This window comes from Dermacentor albipictus, unplaced genomic scaffold, assembly GCF_038994185.2.
Source record: "Dermacentor albipictus isolate Rhodes 1998 colony unplaced genomic scaffold, USDA_Dalb.pri_finalv2 scaffold_14, whole genome shotgun sequence".
In the NCBI taxonomy this organism is placed as follows: Eukaryota; Metazoa; Arthropoda; class Arachnida; order Ixodida; family Ixodidae; genus Dermacentor; species Dermacentor albipictus.
The window spans coordinates 13258239-13279553 of record NW_027225568.1 but is presented as its reverse complement, the minus strand read 5'-3'; the positions used below and the strand labels follow the sequence as shown (position 1 = coordinate 13279553).

At 45.2% G+C, this 21315-nt stretch overlaps 1 protein-coding gene across 1 annotated transcript; it reads right to left on the bottom strand.

Moving 5' to 3' along the window:
- Positions 1 to 7045: 7045 nt before the first annotated feature.
- Positions 7046 to 15480, bottom strand: LOC139051714 (uncharacterized). Its single transcript, XM_070528699.1, has 4 exons — positions 15408 to 15480; positions 14104 to 15260; positions 8078 to 8155; positions 7046 to 7060 (listed from the first exon to the last, which is right to left on the bottom strand). Exons 1-4 carry the CDS (start codon positions 15478 to 15480, stop codon positions 7046 to 7048), a joined length of 1323 nt encoding a protein of 440 aa, XP_070384800.1.
- Positions 15481 to 21315: the final 5835 nt, after the last annotated feature.

Genomic DNA, 21315 nt, shown 5'->3' with positions numbered 1-21315 from the left:
GGGCTGCTTTCCAAGCGCCTGCTTGTGCTATGGCAGCGAGTCCGGACATTGCCCAGACCAAATGACGATGAGCCAGCCATGGCCACTGAAGAACCAGGTGAGTTCATCAGCACTGTTTCTCTCCGAAGCAACGTGCACTGCTAATGTACTGGTAAGCACAGCAAATTTTACTTGGGGTACAGCACAGTCGAACTCCCCGCAATTGGCTTCGAAGTAGTGCTACGCGCTGAAGCATAAAAAGTGTGGAAAGGGGCAATTGTCACGGGACACAGTGTGTATTCCTTAATTATACACGCGTGCACCTGCCATCTCCTGTCACAGTAGGAGCGCCGATATGCCTAATAAATGTACTGGCAGGCATTCAGTGCCTTTTCGGATGTGCCTGTGGTGATTTGAGTCCAAAAGGGCCCCTCTCCAGGTCTGGCAATCTTGAGCTGGCAAGCGCACAGCATACGTTGCTTGATAACAGTCGTGTCTGCAGAGTATTGCATCGCTGCGCACCGCGGAAAATTTAAAACCAAACGCCGTTTTTTTTCCTTCTCGCGGCCACCGCACTCCAAGCCAGAGGATGACGCACGTCCCAGGCAATGCACTGACGTCCTCAGTACGTCCCCGCAAGGACATTGCAACGTCCTGAGGACATCCTTTACTGGTCTTTGCAAAGGCCTAGAAAGGTCCTCATGTCCGACCTCGGCACATCCTCAGAACATCCTCAGATAGCCCACAAGGATTTTTCTAGGATGTTTTGAGGACTTATTAGTGTGCAGTGTAGGCTTCCCTGAATGCTGCATTTTGGCATTCAATAACCTCGTTTAGCTTTTAACAGAACATAAAACTAAGGCATGCTTACGGGCCGCATATATTGCTGTGTCCAGAAGTCGATCATTAATGAATGGAATGCCTTGGTAGCCTCAGCTTGCTGGGTAATATACAAGGCTAATCTACACATATTAAACAGCCAATGCTGACAGGGCATTACTTGACAAAAGTAGCACAAGCTCTTGCCATGATCAGCTAGTTTTCAACACATATGCACAGTAAGGTTTGGTGCTGCTTAACTGCCTGACGTGTGGTTGTAAATTGAATCGGCTACTTCATCTGTCGCACGAAACTCAATATTGAAGGTGCCATGAGCACCTTGCCCAGATAATGTCAATTCTCCCTTTTGCATCGTGGATGAAATTCGGGCTGCAAGAAAATGTAATTTTGAAATTGGGCTCTGTACTTGAACTTTGAGGCATTTAATCCGAGAAATCTCAGTGTACATCCAGTGAGCCTAGAAGAAAATCATATAATGTGATGAAGAGCACTAATAATGACAATGGTTCTGCAAGAATATAAATATTACAAGTACAGCAAAGTGCAACTTTTCAAACAGGCAGCCCATGCAGCTATGTTGGGTGCCAGACAGCATACAAATTGTCGTATTTGGATCAAACCCATAAGCACGAAAACACTCGCCTTCAAATGTTCATGCAGGATAATAATGTTTTGAGTATTTTTCACGATAGTCTCAATACAAAACCGACCTTCAGATGTGGCAGCCTTGGCCTGCTGTTTTCGCAGTTTTTCTCGAGAGTGACGCAGACACAACTTTATTACACTCTCAACATCACTTGTTTTTGGTGTAGGAAAATTTTGCATTACAGCCCCTGAAAGATGCATTGGAGATTACTTATGCAACATTGTATATATACAAGCTCAAAGCAAAACATTAACAGTATCCAGAAACAACAGGAAATTAGATATTAGCCATCATAGCTTGCCCAAGTACAATAGTACATGGCTCAGCTGGTCTAATACTCCTCAGCTTGACGTTTACAAAGTATGTAAACCCGTACAAGTTTGACTTTTGAAAGCGAGAAAGGAAAGGCGACGTATGCTTTCCTCGCCACAGTATATATAGGTGGGGTTCTTCTAAAGGAGGGGGGTGTGAGGCAGGAGGATGCGGAAATGAGGGAAAATGTGTTAGCGTGTCGAATTGAGAGTAAAGGAACGCTGTGTACAAGGTCAAAGCCAGGGCAGAACCCCCACACCGGTCTGTCAGCACACTCGCGTTAGGCGGCGTGTCAAGGGCATCTGACACCCCGGCTGACAAAAAAAAAGAAAAAGAAAGGAAAGGAAGGGGGAAAAAAAGGGGGGGCGAGATACGCCAAGCAATCAAACTAAGTGTTGTTGCCTGTAGCTTGAAGTTTACCATAGCGAATAGATTCTAACGCTCCCTTTGAAACGTTTATGCCTATTGGTTGCAATGTCTTGAACTCATGGATAACGTATGATTCTCTGTATTTTCTTTCTCGTTCAGAGCAGAAATTTGACTGTAAGATGTAGAGTTTAAGTTCATCAAAGTTATGACCTGGTTGGTTGAAATGCTCGGCGACGGCTTTGGGAAGCTTTTTAGCTGTGTCCGCGCGATGTCCGTTTAATCTGTCGTTCATTGATTGTCCTGCTTCACCGATATATTGTTTCTTACAGAAGGAACATTCAAGCATATAAATCACATCCGAACTTGTACAAGTGAAGCTAGATTTGACTTCATGTGTATAACTATTTGCGGTGCTTTTAATTTTAATGTCACTTTGAAGGTGCCTGCAGGTTTTGCACGTAGGGCGACAACAAGCTTTTATTACGAGGGAATGCTGTTGGCTGACTTTTGCGTGTACTAACATGTCTTTAAGGTTCTTTGTTTTGGTGATAGGTAATCCTGGGTACATCTGGGAACGCTTTTCGCAGACGCTCGTTACTTGATAATATTGAGTGGTATTTTCTTAGTATGTTGTTTATGTTTGAGAGTGCGTTAGAATATTTTGTTATAAAGGCCAGCGGTCTGTCAGATTCTAATGTGGGCTGTCTCGTTGCTAATTTGGACTGTCTCTCCAATCTTGACGCGTCATCATAAGCTCTATCGAGAGCAACTTGGGGATAGTTCCTTTCTGCTAGCGTTGATTTAAGGTCATTTAGGTGATGGATATAATCATGGTCTTCACTGCATATTCTCCTTATACATTTCGCTTGTCTGACAAAAATTCCTTGCTTGCAATGTCGCGGGTGATGACTGTTGTAGTCTAAATATTGCTGGCTATCTGTAGGCTTCCGGTAAAGTGTCATTCTCAGTTTTCCGTTTTCTATGTAGACCATCGTGTCCAGGAACTTGATCTGACTGGGAGAGCGGTGAGCAGTAAATTTAATACAGTAAAAAGCTCGTTAATTCGAACCGCTAGGGGAAGCCGCTTCAGTTCGAATTAACGAAAGTTCGAACTAACGAAAGTGAAGGAGGGCAACAGTACACTGCGATTTGGAAGCAGTAGGGCATGTCAGAAATTTGGCGATTCAGAAAGTGATGGCGTGTGCCGCGGGCACACTCCATCTTCAAGTCGAAGCTCTGGGTCCGACTGTGCCACACCACCGATGTCCACCGAAACCAACGTTAGCCGAGGCTTAACACCATCACAATGAATCGCGACGGCCGATACCTCCTAAGCTGAAAACAGGTGCACAACCGATGAAGACTGCCGAGACAAAGACACTGAACATGTGAAGGTGGCGAAGGCCCTGATTCGTTGGTTCTTGATTGCAAGCGCAGCTGCGACGTACTTGATTCGCTGTGTTTTGGAGCTTGCCGTGCCATCTCCGCACAACATTAGCAGCTGTACAAGATTTGCAAAACCTCCGAGATTCGCAACGGGCAAGAAGTCTCGGGGGTTACGTAGAACGGAGAGGCGGCAGCCGCCGCTGCCTTCCGGCTGACCCCGCGTCGATTAAATTGTTTTCCGATTTTGCCTTCTCTCGCCATTCTCTCTGTTTCGGAGGCAATACAGCCTTGTGTGTAGGCAGTAGGCGCGTTTCTCTGGCCGTGTGCCAGGTGAGCGTAGTTCGAATTATCCGTGAGGGAATCTTCTCACGTTCGAATTAACGGACTTTTTTATACATAGACTTCTGTGGAGCTTGGCCGGACCAAATCGTACAGTTCGAATTATCCATAAATTCGAATTATTGAAGTTCGAATTAACGAGCTTTCACTATACTCGGGTGAAAGCTATTGAAATGGCTAATTAAGTCGGTTAAGGCGCTTGTGCCGTTTTCCCATATTATAAATATGTCGTCAATGTAACGAAGGTAGGTGTGGGGTTCTAAAGGGTAGGATTTCAGCAGGTCTGCTTCAAGCTGTCCCATGAAGATGTTCGCATACGTGGGAGCGAATGGCGTACCCATGCTAGTGCCGAAAATTTACAGGTAGTGTATCAGACGTTTAGTTTGATTTCTTGGCGTATCCCCCCCTTTCTTTTTCCCCCCTTCCTTTCCTTTCTTTTTTTTTTGTCAGCCGGGGTGTCAGACGCCCTTGACACGCCGTCTAACGTGCGTGCGTTGACAGACCGGGGTGGGGGTTCTGCCCTAGCTTTGACCTTGTACACAGCGTTCCTTTACTCTCAATTCGACACGCTAACACATTTTCCCTCATTTCCACATCCTCCCACCTCACACCCTCCTCCTTTAGAAGAACCCCACCTATATATACTGTGGCGAGGAAAGCATACGTCGCCTTGAAGAAGACAAGTCCACTTGTCGAAACGTTGGCTCCTGCATTCACCTTGTTCACGTTTTGCTCATCGTCTTGAGTTTCTATCTCCCGCATTCCCCGTCTTTTCTCTGGACACTAGGAGGCACATAAAGAGATAATACAGAGTGCTACTAGCAACAACCTATTCTCAAAACCAGACCGCTTATATACCATCAGTGGCAAGCAGACATAGATCACGTGGAAGCACTGAGACATGCACTATGAACGTCGCACTATCGAATCATATTCACGAACCACGATAATCTACGGGTACAAATTGTCACCACTTATGCAGGAAGTCTAACTCCTTGGGAAACAACACTACTCATGGCTTGCTAATGCAAAATTCACTAAGTATGTCGATATGCCCGGCCTCAGCAATCAATATGGCCAACAGTAATCATGTTTTCGCCATCATTGTTGCTCGATATAAAGAGATCACCCTATTGATATTTGAGGCAGAGCATATCGACATACTTGGTGAATTTTGCATTAACAAGCCATCAATAGCATTATTTCCCAAGGAGTTAGCTTTCCTGCGTAAGCAATGACAATTTTGATGGTGTGACTTTCATAGCGCCTCTCTCAGTGCTTCCACGTGATCTATGTCTGCTTGATGCTGATGGTATGGAAGCAGTCTGGTTCTGAGAATAATCATTGTTGCTAGTAGTGTGGTGTTTTGTCTTTTTTATGTGCCTCCTAGTGTCCATGTTACATTTTGCTCTGCACCACTATTCCTGTAAAATGTCCACTGGAATGTCAGTTTCATATATGCAAGTACATTTGATACAGCAGGGAAAGAAAAGAAAACTTATCAGACCAGGCGTGTCCTTGTTCCTTCATTTGTTGATATTTCGGCCTCAAATTCTTCGAATGCCTCAATGTCCTCGATTGGTTTTGGGACCACATCCTTTGCGGGCCCAACTGTCAAGGGGTCGCTGCATAGCAGTTGTGCAATGGCATCAAGTTGGCGCCCTTGGTGCTCAACCCTCATTAAAATTGTTTGCAAGGTCTTTAAGACCTGGTGTTCAAAATCTACAAAAATTGAGGTAACAATAGCAATGTAATAAAAAATCTGCAGCTTACTGACATATTTGAAAAGAAATGTATGTAATCATTGTATTCTGCTAGCACTAGCCTATGGAGCTAGAACTTTGGCAACTAAGAAAATTGAAAGAAAAAAAGCCAATCATGCAGTGAGCAATGAAATAAAAAAAATATACATGTAAATGCAGAAGGTAGGCAAATGACATTCTAGTTTAGAATAAGGGGAAGTGAAACTGGAAAGGTTGTCTCATGTATGTAATGGGTAGACCAGATGAATGGTGATATATAAAAGGAAGAGTAGGCAGTTAAGAGCAGCCGGGAATTATGCAGACAGAGTGATGAGATCAAGAAATCCGCAGGCATAAGATAGGTTTGGCAGATGAAGCATACAGTCAATTTGAGATGCAGGGTAGGCCACGGCGGCCGCATTTCGATGGGGGCGAAATGCGAAAACACCCGTGTGCTTATATTTAGGTGCACGTTAAAGAACCCCAGGTGGTCAAAATTTCCGGAGTCCTCCACTACGGCGTGCCTCATAATCAGAAAGTGGTTTTGGCAAAAATATTATATTAGATGCAGGGTAGAGGCCATCCACCTGTAGTAGACAAGGCAAGCTGACAATGAAAACTCGGATGATGCACACTCGTAGTTTCTTGTCTATTTCACATCGACAGCAAAAATCCATGCGCACAAAAGTCTTAAATTTTAGGGTGGTTGCTTGGGCTAGTTGGTAATTCATGATCAAAAACAACCTACAGCGCGAAGGGCGAGGACTGCGAGAGACGACATACACAGCGCTGTGTATGTCGTCTCTCGCAGTCCTTGTTCTTCGCGCTGTACGTTGTTTCTGATCTTAAATTTTGTCCAGGGTGTCACACTCAACTATGGTTTTGGATGCTAACCATTATGTTAAAAAAAAGCCCAAGGAATCCGGGCATGCATTAGGCACAGGCAGAATACGTAGCACCAGAAAGGATCTCAAATTTGAACACCAGTCATGTTCAAATGAAGTGTAGAATGTAGTTTTGCTTACCAGATGGCCCATTTACTGTTGAAACCGGCCTGCTTGTGGGCCTTGAGGTTGTTGCTGCAAGTTATTTAGCCATTGGGAGTGAATTTCCCGCACAAGGTTCTTTGCCAATGAAACGTCCACCAATTGCAAAATAAGGTTTTCTAGTTCACAAGTTTGCAGTTGCATAGCATGCTAATGTCGAGGTTGCATTATGAATGTAGTCACATTTGCAAGCTCATTCAGCAGTATTGCCTATTTAAATTGCAACGGAATCTACTCTCTGCTGTACCAGAAAGCAATACACATAGTCATGCCCTTTTGTATGACAGAGCATGGCCAAACTGAGCATTCAAATTATCACTTAATATCAACTAAAAGTAGTATGCACTTACTAGACAGTACATCAGCAGTGGGAAATGAAGCCTTGCTCAGCCCATATGATCCTGCAAGTTATGGCAAGATAAGTGACAGCAGTGCAATCAATATACTTAGTCTTACCTGATCGTGAGAAATCATTTCTTGGCTGAGAGGCAGCCGTAAGAGGCGAGCGGGCATGGGTGCTGGTTTTCTGGCGTCTCTCCAACCCTATTCGCAAAGACAAGTATAGATGCAACGAAGGGAATAAATTGGCATGCCATGGTACTATAACATGATGCACTCAACCTACCTAAATGTTCATGCTCAAGTGGCTGGCTCCTACAGTCCTAATGGCCTTCAAGAAAACAACACAAATATAGTATTGGAGCTGATTTCTATAGCCATGCGTACCTTACCTGAGCTTGGGGACGCCGTTCGACTAACGCACGGCCACAAGCCTGCCAAGTCACTCTGAGCGTTGTCTGCAATGTCACCAAAACAGAAATAATAAACTGCAGTTTCGAATAAAATTATCACATTGACAAAATGTGTGCGTTTTAGAATGGTCTGCAAATTCAAATCTACCTTCTCCACAGGGCGTTGAGATGCAACTTAAACTGCTGCTTTCTGCAATGTAACATGAATTTAGCGTTGGACTCATAATGAGCAATTTTGCAAACTCAATATAAATGGCTCGGTCAGCTACACCCCACTGCTTGTGAACATGTAGTGAGAGTATGTAGGTTGTATTCGTTTGCTCAAAGTGTCGAAATATGTACACAGACAGTGAGCATACGGTACTATAAGTGGCAACTTTCAGGTGACCACTCAGACTACACTGAATCCATGCAGCCGTCATACTAAATGTTTGTGCAGCTGGCCCCTTGTGTAAGGATGCTTGTGGGATTTTCAGTAAATGAAAATTCTGAGATATCCAACAAAGATCTAAAGATTTGTCCCGATGGCACCTGCATGACACATAACTTGTTTCGCTTTGTGGTGATTTTTGATTTTGTCAGTTTAATTAGCAACATAATATAATTATACACAATATACAAGGTTAAACTTTGCTCAGCCACCTTAAGACAAACTAGAGGTCTTACCATCTTATTCAGGACGCTGTGGAAAGCTCCGCTGCAGTGGCTCCCTTGCAGAACACTCGGGACTACCATGCATTCTTTCTGCACAAGAACACAAGGCATCACACTTCAGCTGGGCCCAATTGCTTGTAATTCTTAATTTAATTTTATTTAATTTACAATTCTTAATTGTAATTGCTTGTAATTTATAACTAAATGCCAGAACATGTGGTAAAAGTTTGTAGGTTGTATTCAGTTACGCAAAGTGTAAAAATATGTAAACAACGAGAAGAAGGGGATTAACTGAGGGGCCCCGATAATCATGAGAAGCCCACGAACAAACACACCAAGGAAAACATGGGGGAAAATACTTGTAATTGCTAATAGAATGCGAGAAATGATTAATGAATGGAAATGAAGGTGGATGAAATAACGTGCCACAGGTGAGGAACGATCCCACGTCTTTGGATTGTGCGTGCGACGCTCTAACCAATGGAGCTACCGCAGTGCCGTTTCCCCATCTACTTTCTTGGGTATTTACCTTGGGAATGTTAGGCAGCACCGCTACTCACAAACCTTGGCTGCTGATGTGGAACATCCTTTCTGCTGCAGGCGTCACGAGTATGTGATCTTTTTGGGTGAAGGCCACTGGTCAATAAACCCCCGCATGCTACCTGAAGGCATCAATCTTGCCAGATTCGAGACCCTCAAGTGGTCAGTAAACCCATGCATGCTACCTGAAAGCAGGTGGCATAGAGTGTCTCGAATCTGGCAACATTGATGCCTTCAGGTAGCACGCGTGGGTTTATTGACCAGTTGCCTTCACTCAAAAAAATAATGTACTCGTGACACCTGTGGCAGAAAGGATGTTCCACATCAGCCGCCAAGGTTTGCAACTGGTAGCACTTGCTAGCACTCCCAAGGTTACTTGTAATAGTAAAACAAATACCCAAGAAAGTGGATGGGGAAATGGCACCGCAGTAGCTCAATTGGCTAGAGCATCGCATGCATAACGCGAAGACATGGGATCATTCCCCACCTGTGGCAAGTTGTTTATTCATCCACCTTCATTGCCATTAATTTATCATTTCTTTAATTCAGTTAGTACATACAAATAATTTCCCCTATGTTGTCCTTGGAGTCCTTGTTTGTTGGCTTCTCAAACTATGTAAACAGACAATTCACAGAGACGTTCTCATTTATGTTGTACCAAGATAATTTTTCTATTAATAACGAACGTGACACAACATGAAATGCTTTTCGGAAGTCAAGAAATATACAGTGAACAGAATCTCCTATATCCTGTGCGCTCGTTAAGTGATAAACGAATTCTGTAAGCTGGGTGACACACGAGTAACTGCTGCGAAAACCATGCTGATGGGTATTTAACAATGAGCATGCACTAAGATGACTCATATTAGCATAAAACTTGTGCTCTTAAACTTTACATGTCACACTGGTTAAAGACACTGGTCAATAATTTGAAACAATATTTAAAAGTCCCGATTTAAGTACAGGCACAACGTTTGCAAGTTTTCATTTCATCAGGTAAAGATCAGTCCTGTAATGAGTTGGTGAAGAAAATCTGCAGCTACTTTGACAAAGAAAAAGCACAAGAAGAGAGCAGGATCGTGGGTAAACCGTCTGGTGTAGTATCACTGTTTTCTTTCAAGCATTTTAAGAATGACACGATTCGTCGCTCTTCAAATAGAACAGCTGCCATGGGTTCGGTACTGATAAAGTCAGGGCGATAGTCGGCCGGGCAAATGTTGCTTTCAGCAGTAGAAAATACCAAGCGGAAGAACGCCTTAAGGCACTTCACTTTCTCTAGACTATAGGGAACAATAATTCCGTCATGATTAAGTGGTGGGACGGACAACCCAGCCTATTTTTTTAACATGTATACTGCCAGAATCCTTTAGGGTGATCCTGGATGTGCAGGTCAAAGGACTGGAAGTAGGTAAAGTTGACTTTTTGAACCAAACTATTCATATCTTTTGTAATCTTTCTGCACTGATTCTTGCTTTCTTGCAATTATTTTCTTTTTAGGCATGCGTATAGATGTCTCTCTTCAACGCATCTGCGCACCTCTTTTGTAAACCGTGGCTTGCTTTTGCTGCAACGTTTCGTCATCACCCATGATGGGTGATGACGAAACGCTCATCGTTCACGCAGATCAAAAAGATTATCTTTCAGTGTGCTGAAACACAAGCTAACGCAACACAATCTAGTGGTCTTACCATTATATGCAGAGCGCTGTGGAAAGTTCCACGAGTGCAGTGGCTCCTTTGCGGTACCATGCGTTCTTGCTGTACAAGAACATAAGGTATAACTTGGAAAGAATTCTGCTCGTTGCAATCACAACAGCGATACTTGTTAATAGTATAAAGACATGTTGTAATACTAATGTTTCAGGCTCAATATTTAGACCCCTTAGGTGCACAGACAGCTACATAAACGTTAGTGGGCTTGACATCCCTGCAGCCAGCGATGTTAAAATTTGCTACATGCTGTGATACAAGCTCTCTGTGATGACAATTGTGAATGCAAATGTTACACAATAACAAATACGAACATGCAGCAAATGACATACCACAACTCTTTCAAGCAACAAGTAAATTTGAAAGGTGGTTCGATGGCCTGCACATAACATATTGCTCCTGCATAGCAAAACAAGTGATGCAAAAATTACCAGATTTAGTTGCAGTTACCAAAAATTTTGGCAATGCAATCAGCAGCTTCTTTTGAGTTAAACAACGAGATGTTGAAACTACATTATAAAATTGGAAACTTCATTTACACACCATAAATGCATGCAAGAAACCATACCATTATATGCCGAGTGCTGTGAAACAGTCAAAATACTTGACAGTTTCATCCTTGCAGATCTTTCTGTAATACCATGTGTTGATCCTGCATGAGAACATGACAAAATTGCCTGAGCACTCTAGGTGTAACAGTTGATCAGAGAAAGGGAGGGGCGACACATGCCCAGTGTGCCACCCCCTGGCTATACCTCCACTGGCGATATAGAGCACCGCTTGTGACTGTCATGCATAGCAGATGAGTAAACAGTATTTCACAGATCTAGTAACCCTCCAATATGGAGACCATGACATCTTTGTCACCTCTTTACAGATACCTGAAAAAAATGCATACTTTTCTGCATAGACTGTGGTGGCTGCGGGAGTGGCATCTCGTCTTCGTCACTGTAGTGCTTTCTTTCCTTTTCCTCTGCCACGTGCACTTGCACTTGCGATGTCTGAGTTGTCTTCAGGGGACGTATTCTGAAACGTTCGCCGCTGCGAAAGTTTCACCCTGGCCACGCCTCCGCCGTTGCGGCGCGCGCTGAATGGCTGCTTTGACAAAACCGGAAATTCACTTGCGCCACCTGAATTTCCGGTTTTGTCAAAGCAGCCATTCAGAGCGCGCCGCAACGGCGGAGGCGTGGCCAGGGCGAAACTTTCGTGGCGGCGAACGTTTCAGAATACGTCCCCAGCATTTCTGAGGCCCCATACAGCATCGTCGTAATTAGCTGAAATTGGCTATATTATTCTGCACTGGCTTTAAAAATACAGGACATCACTGGAACTTTAAATGTATTCAAACTGCATATGTATTCGAAAAGGTTACTTGCCAAAAGCAACAGTTACCTTTTTGTTCATTTTCATGTCCCTTTACTGCATTATTTCTACACTTCAATTAACTACAATTTCACCTATGCCCTCTCTGGCTTAACTGATTTTTCATATGAGTAGGAAATTAAGGCAAAAATGAAAGACAAGTATGGCATAAGTATAAATAAATGGGCAGCATTCATTTTCAGATTTCATTTGAATGCACGCAAGAATTAAAATACAAGCACCGTTTAAAACAAGATCACTGCAGTTAAAGCCTCATCTAACTAAGCAGTTCATTGTGGTCCCACATTGTCAATAATCTGCTTTGACCTCTAAAAGCAATTTACCCCAACTTCTCCGTATTGGTACCAATGCAAAACGGGAGATAGTGACGGCATTCCTTGCGCTGTAAGCAACAAAGTGTAGTGCTGTATGGAACTAGCATGCAGAACTATTATTGCAATGATGAACTATGGCCTACTTTGCTGGTGCAAAGACGTCATAAGTAACATTTTCTATGTGAATAAAGATGCTCCTATTCTTTTGATAAGAACATTCAGCAACAGAAATGTTTAGTCAGCTATGGTTAAACGCAGTACAACCACATGCCCCAACCAGTGTGGGCATTCACTTGTGCAGTTGTCCACATAAAAGGCCCTACAACCTAAAACTATCCCACTATGTTTTTATTCCAAATTGGTCATTAGCCCTCTCTGATAGGTCAGAATGTTTCGAGTCCAGCCAATATGGGTGGGCGCCACACCAATATGGGCAGATCCCGAGCCATTTTGACCTATCACAGAGGCCTAATGGTCAATTTGGAATAAAAACATATTGGAATAGTTTTAGGTTATAGCTGCCATAGGTTGTTTTAAGACTTTCTATTAAAATTATCTGAGCAAGTATGTACAAGACGCTTAAAAAACAGCATGTTCTCCCTGAAGACATAATGGCCGACATTAAATTTGCAAGCTCAACATTCACCTTTCACTCGCTTGATCTGAAGCTTTGGTATAACCTACAGGTTCTATCATAAACAGGTGGGGCTTCAGAATAGAATGCAACATAGTGCAAGCTGCATGCAGAATTAGTTAATTTACATGTTTAATAAAGCACACAAGAAAAGTCTACATGTTCGAATAGTACACAATCATTGCAATACGGCTGCAGCCTGCATATATAAAATGGACAAAATAATAAATATTACCAAATGCCTCAACCACTTCACAAGGCAGAGTCCTCCAGTCATTTCCAGGCATGGCCCCAGCTTTTAACAAGCTTTTTATGTATTTTTTTGTGGAGGCCACATGCAGCTGTTGCCATCAATCCAGTTTTTATGTATAGTGGCAACAGCATCATTTTCTTCAAGAAATTTTACTACTATGTAGAGGCCACCTTGCAAAAAAAGAAAGAAACCTAGTTTATTTCCAAAAGCAGTTACACCGATGAGGACAAATTAAATTGCAACATCTGTACAGCAACATGACAACTATTGCGGAACAACAGCATGCAAAAGTGGAAAAATAATATTTTCTCTCTTGAACAACACTCTCAGACATTTCTGAAGTATACTCCGAACTGGCCAGGACCGCAAGCCAGACAGCTGAGATACAACGCAAATCCCAAGCATTCTTGATTAACAAGGTTTTGTATACAAGTCTCTTCTTTGGAGGAACTCTCTTCCTCTCACAAAGGGTGTGCCTGACTTGTCATGCACAAACTTCTCCACAATAATAATTGTTCCATTATTTAATGTGCAGCAGCTGTTCTTACCAGCTGCCAGTACAACACTGCCAGGTAATGTGCCTTTTTAAACTGTGGGCCTTTGAATGGCAGAATCAATGGACCGCAGTTATGCTCTACAGAAAATAGACCTTCTGATGGTACCAGATTTCTTTTTGGAACATTTCTTTGCTCTGACAATGTATTGCAGAGCTGCTCAAGGGGATGTTCAGGTTTTCGTATCATTCTCTTGATGTTTGACATGTAGTTTTCGAATGGAAATGCACTCCAAGCATCCAGGGGACCTAGGTGCAAGACATCAGATGCAATGTGGCTTAAGCCATGCACATTGTGCAACACTTGCTCTTGTCCATAAATGTTGTTGAAGTTTCGAAGAAAAATGTTTAACAAGTCACCTGCGTGACTAACCTCACTTGCAGTTGAATTAGGTGAGGCTAGTATTGTAATGGCCACATGCAGTGTAAGAAAATTCTCATACATGTGGGAATGGATTGTAGAAGACAACACTAAAGGCCCTCCGTATAGTAAGAAGAAGCAAAGTTCAGTTGCCTTCGAGCGATCTAGCTCCACAAGACTTTGCGGCTTCCTATTAAAATCAGAAGGATTGAACTTTGCGAGTTTAATGCTGCTCTCGGAGATTTCACTTCGAACTTTAGAGCCAAGTCTCACTTCTTTCGACCCGCGCACCCAAAGAACAAGGAGTTCTTGCATGACACCTAAGCAGACAAGATGCATGTAGTCCAAAGGCAGATCCTTTATCATATCTATTGGGAGTTCCTGCAAAATACTGCGGCCTGTGTGGTGTTGCTCCTGACTCTGGTTGCAAAAACTGTTATCAGTACGGAGGGTGTTAGCAAAAGTCGGGAAACAAACTCTTCCTGCTCTATACATTCCCTTGACAGTGCATTTTGTGCAGCTGGAATATGCTGTGTGGCTCCTGATATAAAGGACAAAGGCTTTAGCAGGTGCATCACAAATTATACTATGCAGCTTCACAGGAACTGATGCATCATGAACAGAAAGGCCTTCCACCAGCAGTTTTTTGGTTTCCTCAACAAAGCACTGCAAGAACTCATTTGCATCTTGCGGTTTGGTTTTGCCGAAAAAAAGGCTGACAACAAATGGTTCTCCATCTTCAAAATTTTGGATGCGGCCGAGGATGATCCAGAGTTGGTCTCTTGAACTCTTGGCTAGTGGCAGACCATCAATGTTAAAGCTAAGACTAAGCTCGGCAGGCAAGTGCTCACCGCCATGAAGTGTTTGCCGCAGTCCTGCCTCTAGGCCAAAATGGTGAAATTTCCCTCCTCCTAGCTCTTTGATGGTAAGGACCCTTTTTGGAGTTTGCAGAAGAGCTCTAGCAGACGACGGTAGTGACGAAAGGCAACTGTGGCTTCGCAAAACTGCCAATAGTGACGTGACCGCGGCCTGAGGGCAGCGCGATTCAGCAGCCCAAGCTTGCAACATCTGCCGTATGGTCAACACGTTGCTGTCGCCACTATCACATTCAGAGTCCTGCGTGATTTGTGCATCCCTGCTTTGGAGTTGGCATTGTTCGTGTTGCAACAATATGGTCGAAAGCGACAAGTCCACGTCGCCACCAGGTAAAGAACCGCTGACTAGGTCACTCACTAACTTGGTGTCCACTACACCATGCTGACACAGCACTTGCACATCGTCATGAACGAAACGTGCTAGCTCTCTACTCATCTCAGGAGATTGCGCTATCTCCCTATCACCCAAATTCATTTCACGCTGATTCTCCACGTGGCCACTGTCATCCGCGCCGGACACGAAAGGCAGCGCCTGTGTGGGCTCCGTTGCATGTGAGGTGCTGCACGCCGGCGCTGCGAAGTCATTGGGAACGTCTTAGGAAATGAACACACGCATCAACACGCCGTTTTTGCTCCCAGCGAAACTGTCGTTCTCTGCTTTCCTCCATCACGAGCACAACAAGCAACACCACGGTTTTCAGAAGGCTGGACAGCACTCACTGGCATTCACATCTGGCTCGAGATCATTTTCTGTGGTCGTGACTTCATCAGCGACCGCTTCGCACTGCGCCATCTTTTTGATTGAGTGCCCCGCCAAAATGGGAGGCTCGGGCTTGGCTTGACTTCGTCCCAGTGTTGCCAGCGGCAAAAAAAAAGCGGGGGCAGCGATTTTGAACAAAATTTTATTCTTTACAATGCCTATTTTTTGCCAAGCAGTCCGTAAGGGAGACGGCTAAGGAAAATAGCTCATTTACCAAAATTGCATCGACGACTTATTTATGCCGATGTTCTTTCAGTTTAGGCAAAACATCATAATTAGGTTATCATCGTAACTTCATAGCCTTTTATACATAACCAGCTATTTTTAATTGTATTTTGTAATAAATCAACACTTAAACAGCATTTATTTCACAACTAGCAGCTTTCCAAGGGATTAACAGTGTTGTTATCCTGAACACATCCTTTTGAAGACCATTCTAGAATAATCCTGTAACTGATATCCTCGCGACATCTTCAGAACGATGCAGAACGGACGAGGACGCCTGTACCTTTTCATGACGTCCTCAGGACATCCTCAGAACGACACAGAACGGACGAGGACGTTTGTACCTTTTGAGGACGTACGCAGGAAGTTGAGTGTTGTCTGGGACAAGTGCTGGTCAACACATGTACTGTGACGTCGCTTGTGGTGAGACGTGCCTTCGAGAATTAGTCAAGCCAACATCTCTTATTGGCGTAATATGTTGCTTGAATAGACGAATTAAAGCTTAGAGAAATAATAAAACACGAATCGAAGGTCTGCATGTTTTTGTTTTACTTCGCACCGCAGCAAGGGCGATGCACTTCCAGTTTATCTCCTTGTTCACACGTCGTGCAATCGCCCGCACAGACACCGAAACTACGCCATTTTCTACTGTATTCCACCGCGGGATCATGCTCTGTGATCTGCTTGTGTCTGCCTCAGTATTCTTGTACGTAACACTGACTTGTACCACTAGTCAGGTGTCCTCATAGACAGTGAGCAAACTAGTGCGCTGTTGCGCACAATCTCAACAGCTCGCGTGCGACGCCATCGGGGCCAATGCGCAGCGTAGAAAAAAAAAAGTGAAGGCAGGGCCCGTGACGTATGCGTCACGCGATCCCCGAGGTCTGGTGTGGGACAAAGCAGGGAAGGAATTTCACTTGCGGAGGCTAGGTGGGGCGAGTGGAAAAAGTATTTCGCTTGGCAGTGGAACTCGCCTCCTAAAATTGGGTTGGCGGAACTAAAATATTTCTATCTCGGCTATTAAGTAACAGACCCATGGATCACAATCAAGATCGCGATCGCGTTCCCGAAAACACCTGCATTACGCTGAAGTGGCCGGCAGCTCAGGCAGTGCCAGCGTCGAATCGGCACAAGCGGTAGCCATAACAGCCCTCGAGAGCAAGCTACAAAATCTGTAACAAAGTCTCATAGACAGACTATTCCAAAGATGCAAAGAATACAAACATGAAAGCAAGCAACCATTCACAGCGCTAACCACGGAGGCAGTTGATTCCGCGATCGAAGCTAGAGTTCAAAAGCACCTCCAGGCTTTCGAGGACGTCTTCACAAAGAACATCCTTGCCCTGATTGAAAACATCACCAAGTCTATCGTCAAGAAGATTGCGACCCTTAACACCCAAGTCACCACCCACGCAAATCAAGTCACCGCTCTCAGAAGCCAGGTTACCGGCCTAACAGCCCAGGTCAACAATTTCATAGCACACGCAAAGAACAATTATGTCACCAAGTCTTACCTCGACAGCCTTCTCAACACAACCGAGCAGGGTAGAAAGAATGCTCGCACTAACAGTCGCAATGCCTCCCGCTCGATCTCACCCAACCACGAAGCTTCCTGTGAAGCTGAAGAGCCTCATGATGGCGACACCTAAAACCACAACAAAGAGCCCGCAAAATACTCTGTGCATCTGGCAATGGAACTGTCGATCCTTCCGTCCCCGGTATGCAAACCCACAAGAACTCGTCAAACTGGACCACCCTGATGTAATTGCCCTACAGGAAACCAATACCCACAACATCCGACTTCAAGGATACACCGTTCATGCACAAACTCAGCGCACAGCCATCCTTACCAAGAAAACTCTCACAACACAGGAACACAACATAGAAGACATCCCCATTGAGCACACCCTATTAGAGATCATACCAGACAGAAAAACGCAGCAAAGCCTCTTTATTGCCAGCATATACAGCCCTCCTCGTGATCAACTTCCAGAATGCGACCACTTTGTCCGTGAACTCGGGAAACACACGAAAGGCCCTCAAGTTGTCATAATGGGAGATTTCAACGCCCACATACAGCATGGGCTTATCCAAACACCACCAAGAAGGGAGCGTGAGTGCACGACACTGCTCAACAACACAGGCTGACACTCTGGAATGACCCACTGCAGGCCACGAGAGTCGGTAACAGTGTCTCCAGGGACACAAACCCGGATCTTAGGTTCACAGCGAACGTCCACTGGGCCGAGTGGAGTCGGCCCTCGGAGACACTTGGAAGTGACCACCACATTATCCAACTTGACATCGCGCATAAACAGAAACCAACCAAGACTGGAGTTGCTCGGCTAACAGACTGGAAGTCCTTCAGAGACAACCTCAGCGGCAACACAACAATAGGCGACATCGACCATTGGCTCAAGGGCCTTCTCATCACCGCAGAAAACCACATCAAGAGCTTCTAGCCAAGCATCAACACCCCCGCAGTCGACCCGCATCTCCTTCATCTCTAGGAGGCCAAAAGAAACCTCCTGGAGAGGTGGAAGAGACAAAAGCTCAATAGAAAACTTAAGCAACGAATCACCCTTCTCACCATACAGGCCCAAGATTACGCGGAGCAACTTAGCAGGCAAAATTGGCACACCTTTTGTGACAGCATTCAAGGGACACTCAGCACCAAGAAAACCTGGCACCTTTTACGCGCTCCCTTAGCTACCTATCGCACCAAAACGCAACAGAGGCAAGATCTGCGCAGACTGATCCACAATCATGCTGGATTGGAGCATGATCTCCTTCGTAAGCTTCAGCAAAAATTTACCAGCGACAAGCCCACTTCTTCAGAGCTCCACGTAGCATTAGCCAAACCCACTAGAAACACCAGTCCCGGCAAGGATAGAATAACTAATAAGCTCCTACGCAACCTCCTGCAATCTGCCACTACAACATTGCTACAATACTACAACGACTGCTGGGAAAAGGGGGACCTACCAGCAGCCTGGAAGCATTCGGAGGTCACCATTATCCCCAAACCCAACAAACCCCTTCTCATCAAAAAGCTACGTCCCATTTCCCTCGCATCTTGCGTGGGCAAACTCCTCGAGCACATGGTGCACGACCGGTTAGCAACATACCTCAAGGACAATGGACACTTGCCTCACCCTGCCCTATTACTGGCAGATGACCCGCAAGTGCCATTTACTAACCTGTTCCACTTTTTAGAGACAACTGGTTATTTACACGAACTATAATGCAATGCAGGTTTGCCTGCTCTAACCTTGGGTTTCCTTTTGTCTTGTGACTGGCGCAGCATGACCTTAGTTGCCTTTGTGCCATTAAACCCCAACTAACCAACCAATGGTCAAACTACCGAAACAACTGAATGCCCTCCAAACCTATGCCATGCCCTTTACGCCGAAGACGTCACGCTCTGGACCGAAGCACTTACTACCGGACAACAAGAACGCAATCTACAAGAAGCCGCCGATACTATCGCAAGATACCTCCGAGAGTGCGGTCTCCAATGCGCACCCGAAAAGTCAGAGCTTCTCGTCCCGAGAGCACGGACGCGAGGAAGACCAGCTAACTATATCGAACCCAATCCTAGCGTCTCGCTCAACGGAACCAAGATCCCTACAGTCGACTTTCTTCGCGTACTCAGACTTCACATCCACAAGGACGGATCAGGGGCAGCCACTCTCCGCGTCTGCAACGCACACTGTCACAAGTTACGCACCTGTCAAGAGGATCACGAACTAAAGAAGCGGGCTCAAGGAGCACGACACACTAAGCATAATTCAAGCTCTCCTAACTAGCCGTATCACCTACGGAACTCCCTACTTCACGCTCAAGCCAGCAGAAATCAAGAAACTCAATGTTGTCATTCGAAAGGCAATCAAAGTAGCCTTGACCCTCCCACCCATGGCATAAACGGAGAAACTCCTCAAGCTCGGCGTCCACAATACGTGGGAAGAGCTTGTCGAGGCTTATAAGATTGGCCAACTAGAGCAGCTCAAGCTCACACCCACCGGACGTGCAGTTTTGCGCTACCTCAACTACAGTGAAACCTTCATTGCAGACACAGACCAGAAAGCAAAAATCCCACCTGCAGGCCGGGACTCTATCAGCATTGCAAGTATACCGCGCACTATGCATCCAACTTACCATAAGGAGCGTCGGCAAAGCAGAATCCGCACACTCAGCAAGAAATACGGGAGAGACCCTGATATGAGGTACACCGATGCTGCCCGGTATATTAAACGAAACGCCTTTGCCCTAAGCATCACGGATCACCAAAGCAAAGAACTTGCAGCTGTCACCATCCGAGCAAGAGCCCCTGAGACTGCAGGAGAAACGGCAATCACTCTGGCAATAACAACTTGCCCTAAAGTAGCAGTAGTACTAACAGACTCCCAAGCAGCAGTGCGCAACTATCAAAAAGGACGCGTATCAGAAACTGCGCTCAAAATACTAAGAAATCACATCGCACGTGCTCCGCTCCCCGACATCCACATCAACTGGGTTCCAGGCCATCAGGGCATGACAGCAAATGAGGCGGCACACGCCGCTGCCCGCGAGCATACCAGCCGGGCTTTCCTGCCATCCCACACTAGGCCGGCCACCAACGTTGATGACATCGCCCTAAAGTAGAAGAACGTACGCTTTACCACACAAGAATGTGAGCAAAGAGGAAGAAGTCATCCTGCGCCGCCTACAGACCAACACCTACGTCCACGGAATAATCATGCACAGACTGTACCCTACGCAGTACTCGTACACATGCCCCCATTGCGACGTTCCAGAAGCCCTGCAACACATGGTCCAGGATTGCCCACTGCGTGATACATCCGCAGACCCTACCTCACAAGCTCCACAAGACAACTCCAAGGAAGGCCACACCATAGAAGCACCAGAAGAGCGCCCCAACGCACCGCAGATCCATACGACAACTGAAACGTGGGAGGCCAAGCTTTCCTCCGATGACGTGGACGACCAACGCAGTCTCGTCGCCCGGGCCAAGGAGGCAGCTCAAGCCAGAGAGAGGGTTCTTGGAATAAGGAATCCTCCCACCTAGGGTGAACCGGGTTCCAACTTGGTTTACCGTTTTGGAAAAATAAAGTTTAGTTCTCTCTCTCTCGGCTATTAATGGGCTGATTCAATTTTGTTTTGTGGCAGAATGCTCCTTAGAGGACACATAACAATTTCAAGCGTTTAACCAAAATTTGTTATGGTTCCTGGTGAGGGGCCCTTTAAGGGCAGTGGAATATCTGCATTCATTTTTTCCAACAGTTTCGCGGCCCCTAAGTAGTCCGAGAATTGTACGTTGACTGTATAACTGACCAAGGAGATGATTCAAATGGTCTGTCGGACGAACGCGTGGCAGAAGGAAAACGAGTACAGAAAGGACGTACGCATTGAGGAATGAACGGGAAAGGAAGCGTGACACTGCTTTTTTGAAGGAGCTGGAGCTCACAAAAAAAAAACTAAAGTGTTGACTGATGCTGAGATTCAGGTGTCCCTCGTGCAAACCAAAATAAACTCTTTAAAGCAGCGAAACGCAACACTGAGGCATTGCGCGCGAGCTCAGAGTATGTGAGAACAGTTGAGGTTTACTTAACTGCTGTTGTGAGAGAGAATATTACTTGTGAG